At 37.5% G+C, this 12,876-nt stretch overlaps 1 protein-coding gene across 2 annotated transcripts in view; it reads right to left on the bottom strand.

Moving 5' to 3' along the window:
• Positions 1-12,152, bottom strand: part of LOC121377091 (mitochondrial folate transporter/carrier-like) — a 30,153-nt gene extending 18,001 nt beyond the window's left edge. For both annotated transcript variants that reach the window (XM_041504964.1, XM_041504963.1), the window contains exons 1-6: positions 11,869-12,152; positions 8,870-9,026; positions 7,892-7,980; positions 4,420-4,583; positions 3,707-3,820; positions 2,140-2,285 (exon numbers count right to left, since the gene is read on the bottom strand). In XM_041504964.1, coding sequence (XP_041360898.1) covers positions 2,140-2,285; positions 3,707-3,820; positions 4,420-4,583; positions 7,892-7,980; positions 8,870-9,026; positions 11,869-12,025 — 827 coding nt within the window. In that variant the 5' untranslated portion in view covers positions 12,026-12,152. The remainder of the gene's footprint in view (positions 1-2,139; positions 2,286-3,706; positions 3,821-4,419; positions 4,584-7,891; positions 7,981-8,869; positions 9,027-11,868) is intronic.
• Between the last annotated feature and the right edge of the window lie 724 nt (positions 12,153-12,876).

Below are 12,876 nucleotides of genomic sequence, written 5' to 3'. Positions count from 1 at the left end.
TATAGCACTGTGATGAAATCGATATGATGTTTAATGGAGCCAAAACAATTAATATGGACCAAGGCCAGAGGCCAATATTTATTTTTTGTGCTCCTTAAAACATATTGTCTTATAAATCAATTTAATAAAATATATAAATATACAAAATAAATAATTAACACTATAAAATCCAGCAAGCCCAATGTCATGTATTTTGCACTATAACATCATACGCGAAACACAAAAATATTATCTGTAAGACACAAAAAATTCCAAATTCTGTTGATCAAACCAATTGCCCTTATTGGTCAATGCCAGTAAGGGGATTCTCTGTTTTATACACAGGAAATAGTGCAATATCATGATTTATCGGTTCGCAAAATCACAGAACAGTGCAATATGATCTCAAACAGGATCACATGTGACTTAACATTATCCAATCAAAATCATGTAGAATATGCATGAGGTAATAACAAAAATATTTAACTACATTTTTTGTATATTATATTTTTTGATTCTCAAAAAAACTAGTGCAAATTTACTGAAGCCACCAAAAACCGACATTTATACATTTTGCTCCATGTAGACATATTTCAAATGTGCAAATGTTAAATATTGGCAGACAATGTACACCAGGTGTATATATATTCTGCCATTGTTGAGGAGCTTTATGGTCTCTATCTACAGCAATTTATATCTCAACGACAGCAATTGCTGTCGGTGCCGTCGTTAAGTTGGAGCCCTGCTTCACCATTTAAGGGGATCTATAACATCATTCCTTTGAAACTAGTTCAAGGAGAGTCATTTTAGCTCCCCTTAACTTTTGAATTTATATGGTATCAATATGTTAATATGTTAAAATGGCCAAGTTAGGGGAGCAATTAATAATCACTCTCCTCAATTTTATTTCAGGTCGAGATCTGGTACAAGAAATGTGAATGTGTGAAAACTGAAAGTGTTAAAGACAAAGGAAAGTAACCAAAGTTTGTGTAAAAAAGAAAGTTTAATATTAAGAATGAATGATAATCAACACCTCCCCAAAGACATTATGATTTTGATGGTAAAAAGTGCAATCTAATATTACTATTTATTACCCATATAGTTTATAATAAACAGTTTTAAATATGTTTTAGGCACTGATTTTGAGATTTAATTTTTTTTATTTAAGAACCCACTAGAATCATAATTTTTTTTTTTTAAATCACAATCTTACACTTCTCACAAGAAATCTAGGTTTTGCAGAAGCCTGGGCTCCTGCTAAATCCACAGCATGATACCGGGTAATAATCATTACTGATGATTGTAATTGGTATTATTTGTTCATGAAATAAATAACTAGAGTAAGTGTACATGTATATGGACTGCAAGTTTACAGCAGTTGTTGTTTGTAAAACTGACAGCTTGAAACTTGTGTTGTAGAATAAGGACATAAAATTTAAATAAAATTAATAAATTAATAAATAAATAAATAAATGGAATTTATGTTATTTTATTCCAGCACTTGTAGAATTTTTTTTAAATCCACTAGTCCTGGGATCGGTGATTTTAAAACTTTACTAGCCACGATTAAAAATTCACTAACCCGACTTTACTTTTAAGTTAAAACAGTTTTACTACATAATAGTCACCTAAAGAGGGAGATAGAGCTTATAAACACTAACATTGGGGGTTGGGTGGGGTGGGGTCAGGATATTTATATTTACAAAATAAACTTAACTGCAACATTTGACACAAAAAAGTCACTAGCCGTCGGGCATGGCAATAGTAGTTATTTACTAGCCCAACATTGAATATCACTAGCCATGGGAGTGGGGCTATCATAATCTAGAATCCCTGTTTATTCTTATAATAAATAGGAGCTACATGTATTTAGGAAGTGTGTAACATTATGATGGTTGTTCACCATCTTTGTAACTAACTAATACTGAATGTACAGCCAACACAATCAAACATAATGCTACTTATAAATTACACTTTGAGGATAATAAATAAATGATCACACTTGCATAAGGGCCACATGAAATTTATGGCACTCACTTGAGAAATTGTTTTATGATCCTTGCTCGGGAAATAAAACAATTCCCAAATCCATTCCATAAATTTCATATGGCACCTCTGCTTATGCAATTATCTGTATTTAGTACACACAGTAATACTCACTTCCAGATCTGTCTGACGACATCGATAACTCCGTTGTACTTGCGATGCTGATCCTGAAGGCGGGATCGGACTACTTGGTAAGGATAGGTGGTGCCGGCAGCAAACATTTTAGACAGGGCAGCAAATGTGATGTATTCCAAGGAACTCTGTACACAACAGAGTATTTACAATTAAAATATTATTTCATTACACCTATGAGAGATTTTGTCAAATAAACAAGCATTCTGAGAGCACTGCTAAAGCAATACATGTTCCCTACCAGGGCAACATTTTAAGAAGTGATCTTAGCACTAAAATCATCTTAAGTGGATAAATACTGTATGCACTTAGGGTCATTTTTGCACTAAGATCACTGCGTAAAAAGGGCCATAACTCTGTAAAAAAAGAAAAAAGAGTCAAAGTCAAATTTGATCTGTAACTCAAACTAATAAAGCTATACACAACATTTCAGTTTTGACTGGTAGGGGACTAACACAAATATACAGTAAAATACAATTTGGATGAAAATAAGAAACGATTTAACTTACATATAAAATAAACAAACTTCTAGCATTATAAGAAAGATCACACGGCTCTCCATGAAAAATGGGAGGTGTGATTGTTTGCAATACCCATTAGTAATAAAAGAAAATAATAAAACATCGCTAACCACCCACAAATTGATTTCTTATATTTATATATAAATATAAAAACCCTTTACAATGTTACTAATTTTACCACTTTAAAAGGACATTTCTGAGTTTGCTGCATTGTAAGATGTTTCTGACTAATAAAATATTTCTACGATTAAACTTGCATCTTAAATACATTTTCGTTTTTAGAATATCAGTGTCTGTATATTCAATGTGTTTCTGGTCGTCTTAATATTTGTAAGAAGCTCAAACTGGATTTTGTCTTCCAATAATTTCGTATGTATGAAAAAATATTTTAGGAAATAAAATGAAATTTAACCTAGTACAAATAGTAGAACGATCAGAAACACGTTTAAAATACAGCCACTAATATTTTATGCAGAAAAACATATTTGATATGTAATTACAATCGTTAAAAAGTCTCTGTTAGTCGATAACATCTTAAAAATTACAGCAAACTCAAGAATGTCCCTTTAATTAAGGTCAAGATTAAAATGTGTTTTATGGGACAGCAATAATGTCTTTTAAAGGGACTGTCCTAATTCTATTTCCATTATTAGATATTAGATAAATGTAAAGGTCAAATCATAAACAAATGAGACGATGTGTTTGGTAGCAAAAGCCAAATGGTGACATATTCTACACAGGACTTCATGAAAGGAAGGAAATGTTTTATTTAACGACGTACTCAACACATTTTATTTACAGTTATATGGTGTCAGACATATGGTTAAGGACCACACAGATATTGAGAAAGGAAACCCACTGTCACCACTTCATGGGCTACTCTTTTTGATTAGCGGCAAGGGATCTTTTATATGCACCATCCCACAGACAGGATAGTACATACATGGCCTTTGATATACCAGTTGTAGAGCACTGGCTGGAACGAGATTCATGAAAGTGAAACATAAAATAAACCGAAATGTCCGTACCAGTTTAGAATCGAGTGGTTGATTCAAGGATTCATTGTACACTGTCTTCATCTCTTCATACGCCATGAACTGCAGAGCACCATGGGAAATTCCAAACACCCCTGGCACAAACCCCTATGAAGAAAAAGAATACATAACATTTCTCCACCATCATTTTACATGTAAAAATCCCCACATTATTATTGCATACAAAACAGTGGTGTAGGAGAGCTTACATAATAAAATCATATAATAATTAGATACAAATCAGTTTAGCTGTCATGAAGAGTTAAAAAAATCACTGTTAGTGTTAATGGATTTTTAGGAAATTCTAAAAGCCCTGGATTTCAGTTCAAGAAAATGAATGACAATCAATAATTCAGTGGTATGTGTTATGTGCTTGCGCTTATTTTAATCATTGTATACTTCCTTTTCAAATAATTGTTTTCACATTTAATGCAAATAATAATAAACATTATTGAAATATATCTTAAAATATATATTTCTATAAGTGTACACCCATATGTACTCCAGAATGCATATAAAAGAAACTGGCATTTTAAAAGTTTTTATGGGGGAGCATGCCCTGGACTCCCGCCCTCCCTTGATGGGGCGCAGTTTACATCCAACTATTTTGCCAACCCTCTGAACAAAAATCCTGGAAGAAACACTGCTCGCATAATGGTGTGACAAGAATGTGTTCTTAGTCGTACACAAATAAACAGAAAAAGTACCTTGTAGAGACCCTGGATGCCCTCATACTTGTAAATCTTGAGTAGAGCATCGGCCATGCCGCGATACATCACCCCCGGAGACTGTCCTGTTGAGTTCTTGTACTGGAGACACAGACGGGTTTTTGTCACCCATATTGGATTCGTCAAAACAAGAGTAGCAAAACCTGAAATAAGAACATTTAGAATATCTTCAATCTGTTCAGACAGAAAGCTTATATTATGACCCCAAACCATGGCAGTTTCCCACTAGACTGGTTTTTGCAACCAATGTTAGATGAATGTGCTATTATAGAAGACAATGGTACCAGTCAAATTGTTCGCAAGCGCTCAGCCTCCTAAACACACCACTGCTCAGTGTAAAACTCAATGATGAGCAAGAAACTGCTCTCCTGAAATTATGTAGTAAAACAATTGCTATCAGTGTCAAATTCACAACAATTCTGAGCGAAATAAATTAGTTGTATCAGGTGAGCAGTTTTTCGACCACATGGAAATTGTTTTGCACAAGCACACACGAGTGAGAGCAATTGCTCACATCAAACCATAGGACTGTGGAACAAGAATTAGTTAAAGAGTATAAAAGAGCAATATATACCCCATCATAACCCATACAATTAAGATAATGTCTATGGCAATAAAACATGCCACTGAAAAAAAACCTGACTACAGTCCAAGGCAAAAAAGTTCTTTGGAGAATTAAAAACTCCACGGCATTGCCGATTGTCATAGGCAAATTGCAAGGGTTGCCATCAAGTTATTTTTTGCATACTGAATTTCTCACAGACTTGTCACCTACTTACTTGTACCAGTACTGCCAATTAAGGACAGTTACATTTTGTTCTCTTTAACAACACCACGAGAGCACATTGATTTATTAGCCATCGCCTATCGGATGTCAAACATTTAGTAATTCTGACATACTCTTAGAGAGGACACCTACATTTTTCAATTAGTAGAAGGAATCTTTTATATGCACCACCCCACAGACAGGATAGCAAATACAACTGCCTTTGATATACCAATCATGGGTCACTGGATAGGATGGATGGTACAAAAAAAAAAAAGAAGGTAAAAACTAATAGCTGAAATTATTAATTTCATAACAATTTTTAAAAAACCTGTGATGATGAAAAATTAAACTGTTAGGTAAAACATTATCAATAGCAGATGATTAATAAATGATATATTTTCGTTAAACAAAATAAACTCTTTTTTGGTGTCTCAGTGACATTTGTCATCAGTTTCTAAAAAGGTCAAAGTGACTACAACATTCAGTATTTGGCTGATAAACATTTTGTTTAAATTTGCCATTTTGTGATATTTGTTTTAATTAATACTCTACATATCTGTAAATTGGCTAAAATAAAATTATTCCCAGTATAAACCCTGTCCAACTTGTATCTGTAATGGTCAGTAAACTCAGTAACAGTAATTAGCCAGTAGTTATGGAGAACGTCATCAAAATGAACCAATGGATTATGACACATCACTTCCCTGTACATAGCTGTGATGAAGTAGATCACCGGGATTCCCTGCTGGTTTGTGTGTATAACTACTAGTCATTACTACTGACCGGGCGATCTTAGAAATTACCACACAGGGTGAATACGACACACGTCAATCATTATTCCTGGGATGGTGCAAGTGCAACAATTTTCAAAATGAAATAAGAGAAAACAATTTTTTTTCTTTTTAAAAAATAAATAATGCTTAATAGAATAGCTCATTAAAGCCCACAGATTGTGTTCCAAATCAAGACCATACCAGTCTGGACATGGGGGAGGAGGGTGGGGATTGAATATGCCATCAGCAGACTATTTTGTCTACATTTCCCCATGTCACCTATATTAATAGTCTAATATAGCACTGTGGGTGAGAGTGGGTTCAGCTGTTAGGTACCACCGAAATCCCCCCCCCCCCCCCCCCCCCCCCAGCCTATATCCCTGCTAATAGTTAACCCACCAGTATAATACTTTAAAAATTGCACTGGTAGAAACGAGCAAAAGCCAATGGGCCAACTGACAGGGATCAATCCTAGAACAACTACATTGTACGCATCAGGCGACCATTTCACCAGAGAGCTACACCCCTCCCCCTAGTTAGGGAGATCAGGTGACCACTTTATCACAGAGCTACACCCCTTCCCCTAGTTAGGGAGATCAGGCGACCACTTTACCACAAAGCTACACCCCTCCCCCTAGTTAGGGAGATCAGGCGACCATTGTACCACAGAGCTACACCCCTCCCCCTAGTTAGGGAGATCAGGCGACCACTTTACCAGAGCTACACCCCTCCCCCTAGTTAGGGAGATCAGGCGACCATTTACCACAGAGCTACACCCCTCCCCCTAGTTAGGGAGATCAGGCAACCACTTTACCACAAAGCTACACCCCTCCCCCTAGTTAGCGAGATCAGGCGACCACTTTACCACAGAGCTACACCCCTCCCCCTAGTTAGGGAGATCAGGCGACCACTTTACCAGAGCTACACCCCTCCCCCCCAGTTAGGGAGATCAGGCGACCACTATACCACAGAGCTACACCCCTCCCTCCAGTTAGGGAGATCAGGCGACCACTTTACCACAGAGCTACACCCCTCCTCCTAGTTAGGGAGATCAGGTGACCACTTTACCACAGAAATACACCCCTTCCCCCCAGTTAGGGAGATCAGGCGACCACTTTACCAGAGTTACATCCCTCCCCCTAGTTAAGGAGATCAGGTGACCACTTTACCACAGGAGCTACACCCCTCCCCCTAGTTAGGGAGATCAGGCGACCACTTTACCACATAGCTACACCCCTCCCCCTAGTTAGCGAGATCAGGCGACCACTTTACCACAGAGCTACACCCCTCCCCCTAGTTAGGGAGATCAGGCGACCACTTTACCACAGAGCTACACCCCTCCCCCCCAGTTAGGGAGATCAGACGACCACTATACCACAGAGCTACACCCCTCCCTCCAGTTAGGGAGATCAGGCGACCACTTTACCAGAGCTACACCCCTCCCCCTAGTTAGGGAGATCAGGTGACCACAATTTACCACAGAGCTACACCCCTCCTCCTAGTTAGGGAGATCAGGTGACCACTTTACCACAGAAATACACCCCTTCCCACCAGTTAGGGAGATCAGGCGACCACTTTACCAGAGTTACATCCCTCCCCCTAGTTAAGGAGATCAGGTGACCACTTTACCACAAAAAAACACCCCTCCCTCTAGTTAGAGAGAAAAAGCAGGATAATGTCATGAAAATTAACCAATGACTGATCAGGATCACTTCCATGTAGCTGTGATGAACTAGATCATGAAGGTTTTAACTGCATGTTTTCTGCGACCATCTGTTTATTTTCTGCATTTTAACATCAATGTCACATGCTGTAGCATCTTGGTCAGAGGCGTTGGGCTTGCAAAACAAGCACTGTGAAGAGAAATTCCTAAATAATCAACTGTACACAACATCAAAGAATACCAGACCTGCTTCCGCAGCCACTGCGAGGTGCATCATGGGACCCAAGTTCTTCTTAGAGTCACTGTCTTGCATCCAGCTTTTTATCGAGCTGTACCTAGAAAAGACAAGTCTGGTGAGCAGCACTGCAAAAGCCATGTTTCGGCCAACTAAATCAAACCAACCATATAGCTCCAATTGATTTTCAATGAACTGTTCAAAATTATGCAACAAAATTATCTTAAGAAATTACGCATACCTATTTCCTTTTTGGACCTAATTCTATTGGACATCTGCAAATTCAATAGTACCAAAACCAACCCTGCTTGTGCTCCGTTGCATATGTCAGCGCGGGACACCCCCTCTCCCACCCACCCCAACCTTTTCATTTCCTGGACGGAGGAGCCGGCAAAAGTTGACATCTGCGCCCAAGACAGGCTTGTGCTACAACAGCTTGTTCTGAATGTGCACGTTAAAAGCTATGACCTGACCCGCTGTACTGAAATATTTCAATAATCTTTAGCAGTAAGTAATCCGACTCAAAATTTACAGAAATAATACATTTCACAAGCAGATGTTGCTTTTCATCTTTAAGCATTGTACAGTTATAATCCAAATTAAGAAATTAATGCCAACTATGCCAACATTAGGGTGACGAATATTAAATACAGCTTAAATCTATATAAAATGTCAAGCAGTAAAATACATATTTATCAGTACAATTTACTGGCCTAATAGGGGCCTAATTTCTTAAATATCATAAAAAAGGACTGTGTTTATTCAAAGACACAGGCTAATTTCAAGTCAAATACAGTAGTTAATTTGACCGTTTTTTCATTTTTAAAAAACTATATAAATTATATGAACAAAATAATATGTTGTCAAAATAATAATGTTAGGATTTTCAAGATACAATTTACAGCAACCATATTATTTTTACACGAAGATGACAAATAAATGCATACGTACTGTACATCAAGTAAACCAGACAAGTATTGTAAACTTACAGGAAAAAGTAGAGGCCCCAGGAGATTCCTGCTCCCCACACGTTGGGAGTGACCCCCTGGTAGAGGCCTATGAAGCCATCACTCCGGGCAATGCTCGTCAAGGCATGGACAAGTCCTTTATACTGAGGTCGTTTGGTGATACCAATTCCTTCATTCACTAATAAAAAATAAAAAAAAATAAAACTTTAATGTATACAAGTATTATTATTTCAAACAACTGCCTTTTTTCTGCATCACAACCAGTGCTAGCTCGAGTCACCTCTAGCCCTCCCTGTATTGATATGTTGTAGTGGAGGGCTAGAGAGGTACTGTGTGAAATACTTTGGCAATCGTCGATGACCAAATGGTAGCCAGCTACTGTGTCTAAAATACACATTTGTTTCTGAATCTGATGCCACAGAGCTTTGGTTTGATTATTCTCAAGTCCAGTCTAACATTAAACCTACACGTTGTTAACCAGTACCAGCATGTTACATGGGCACACACTTTCCTCTATGTCAACACAAGAAAGTACAGCACATGTTCGTTTTCATAAAGGTCGTTGTTTTCTGTTGTGTAACATTGGTACTGGTTAACATGTAAATTTAATGTCATGACTAGACTCGAGAATAATCAAACTAAAGCTCTGTGGCATCAGATTTAGGGGAAAATTTGTATTTAAGACACAGTAGCGAACTACCATTTGGTTGTCGACAACGGCTGTAGCTGAAGTATTACACAGTCCCCTCTAGACCTCCCCTACAACATATCAATAAGGGGAGGGCTAGAGGCGACGAGCTAAACCAGTGCCTATGACTGGTATTTCAAAGGCTATGGTATGTACTGAACTATCTGAGTATGTGCATATATAAAAGATCCCTGCTAATTGGTAAGAATATGTTTGCTTAAGTGAGGCAAGAGTTTCTAATTTTGTAGGCCAAGAAAAAAGAATATTTGAGAGAGATTGGGTATAGGGAGAGATTGAGTTGCACATCTTGGCCAGTTACTAAAAAACATTATTAATAAAGGATCGGAGTATCTCAGTGGACCCATTCTCTGAATGTGTGCCCCCCCCCCACCCCCTCAAACTCCCAATTAGTTTCCTACAACAGCTATTTATCAAAGTTTTGTGCTGTCCTGTCTGAGATTGTTACTTATCTGCTTTGGAACTTCAAAATACAGTGAAATCAATCTAAACTGGCTCACACCAGGGACTTAAAATTTATCCAATTTAGACAGGATCCAGTGTTTAGAAAGTCACATTTTAGAATTTAGAAAATATGGGACCATGAATGTTGGCCAGTTTGTCAGGATTCCAGTTTGTTCAGGGTCCAGTTTCGATAGGTTTCACTACATGATAAACCAAAAAATCTTGGACGAGGCATTTTCAGGTAGGCAGACAGTAGTTCACTAAGGTTAACATCTACGGTCCATTTTTTTACATTGTGACATTTACTGGACCTCCGGCACAGCAATAATAAATATTGTGCCGGAGATGTTTATCGTGATGAACTAGCAGACAGAGATGCCAGACTTGTTGCATAAAAGTGGTCATATGGGGACAACTGTGCTTCTGCACAACCCTAAATTTAATCTAATGGGCAGAGCTTAGCCCGAGTATGTTTGACGTTAAATACTTTTACATCGATCATTTTCGAGTTAACTGATTAAAAAAAATCCACATATTAATCACTAATACACACACTACAGAAAGAAACCCGACAGCACCCACATTCAGCTAAGCTTCGGCAAACTCCGGACAGCAGGACCCATATTCACAAAAAAGTGTAAATTTACGTCTACGACTAGCACTTACGTGTGCCGTAGATTTACGTTTACGTGCAAGAAGCACCTTATTCTCAAAGATGGTCGTAAATATAAACGTAACTTAGTTGGACGTAAATCTACGATTTAACATTATCACTGGAGTAATTAATAAAAACACATTAGAAACGATGGCTACTGGGTAAATAACAAATGCGCAAAATGCAATTTTGTTTGTCGTCTGCTAACAATAACATTGCGAACAGTGAACCATGGCATTTTGGTATTGGTGGGGATCCGCGTTTTGGTACGAACTTGAGGACATTTCTTAAAAAGGAAAAGATAACTCAGGAGAAATTGGCCAAGTCGAAAACATCCGTTCGATCACGAACAAAAATATGTTCAATCCGTGGGCGTTCGCCATAGCAAACTGCTTCATTTATTGGAAATGCTGCTAGTTTCCGTAAATAATAGTAAATAACGGCGATCGTGCTTGATTTATTATATGTACACAACTTACGTACAGCGTTAGTTGCAACCTGAGGCACTCTTATATTTACGTCCAACTTTACACGTAACTTACGTTTTCGTTGTTTCGTGAATAGCTCTTCAGTCGTAGATTTACGTTTACGTGTAAAACTAGGCTTACGATATTTTGTGAATATGGGTCCAGAATTCTAAGTTCGCCAACCTATATCGTGACGTTGCGTCACATGATCGCCCAATCAGCCATTCTGTCTACTAGGCGGAATTGCCCAGTGTGCGATCACGTGATCTACGTCACGAAATAGGTCACCGAGCTTTGTAATTCTTGCGACGGAGTGTCACGAAGCGTAGCTGAATGTGGGTGCTGTCGGATTTCTTTCTGTACTATGTGTATTAGTGATTAATATGTGGATTTTTTTTTAATCAGTTAACTCGAAAATGATCGATGTAACGGTATTTGACGTCAAACATAGGATTGTTGTGGTATCAGAGCGGAAATCTTTGCCAACTTTTTGGTTGTCGGGAATTGCCAAAAAAATACATAGCTTGGTCTCTGACTGTAATGAGAGCGTATTTATGTCCAAATGTCCATCTAGCTCTCTTACAGTCAGAGTACTCGGGCTAGGCAGAACTATTTTGAACTGTCAAAAAGGATGATGCAAGATCTATCAGAATTGCAGAAATTATCAAACTTTTGTCACTTTTTATCCACACAAATAACAAATTTCTTTGTTAATACAACATACATTAAAACAGAAAACATAATTTACCTTGAAATCTTATTTTCACTAAATCCAAAGGGTGGAGAATAAGAGTGGAAACAACCCCTCCACTGACACCTGCGACAAGATGTTCCCATTTTATAGAACGCAAAAGTCCGTCCTTCACCGAAACAATCGGTTTCTTTTTCATGGTAGAACTTTCCATTATTTATATTCTACGGTGTTATGTTGTCGTCAGCTTACTAAGCCAAACATAGGTCTATTTGCTAAAATGTTCCTGACTTCAGTCATTTCTGACAGAAAAACTCAACTGTACCCGTAACCTACGAGCACCTGACGACACTGGCAACCATATTTGAAAGGCTTGATTACTCGATAACCAAATATTTATATTAATTTCAACTTGTTAAGGGATATCTACCAAAATATACATTTGAAAACCCCCATAAAATATGTATTTATTTATTAATAAGATAATTGTTAATATTAAGTTTTTTTGAAAAATTTCAAATGTTGATTTATTATTAAAGAATTTATCGGATGGTATGCACAACGGTATCGACCGGATGTGTGGACTACCGGAAAAGAAAAACGATATAAAAAACATCATGACCCATTCGGAACTCATCGGCTGAATCAGTGAATACGAATTCATGGAATAGACGGAGTTCCGGGTATCATAACTGTTGACTGATCTTTCATTGGTTACCTCAACATACCTTTGTCATTTCAGTCAGTCAGTCAATAATATATCCTGGATACATTTTCTTCTTGACCTGTCGTGGGCAGAACTCAGACGAAGTTAAAGGTTGTGTACATGGCAGGCGTACATGAACAGTTTTCTCAATGAATAACGCCAAAAATTGCACTTAGGCCCTACCCTTCTAAGATCAGGTCAGGTCATAGGTCTTTAGGGCTTAATTAACTTTATTCTTTATTAACTTTCAATTTAGTTTTGATCTTTTCTTTTTCTTCTTCTTTTTTTTGGGGGGGAGGGGAGGGGGTTGTCTCGTTTTTTTAAATAATAATAATTATTATTATTATTTAAATAGCCAA

The sequence above is a fragment of the Gigantopelta aegis genome, chromosome 7 (assembly GCF_016097555.1).
Source record: "Gigantopelta aegis isolate Gae_Host chromosome 7, Gae_host_genome, whole genome shotgun sequence".
NCBI lineage: Eukaryota > Metazoa > Mollusca > Gastropoda > Neomphalida > Peltospiridae > Gigantopelta > Gigantopelta aegis.
The sequence above is the reverse complement of the archived record's forward strand: the minus strand, read 5'-3'. Positions and strand labels throughout refer to the sequence as shown.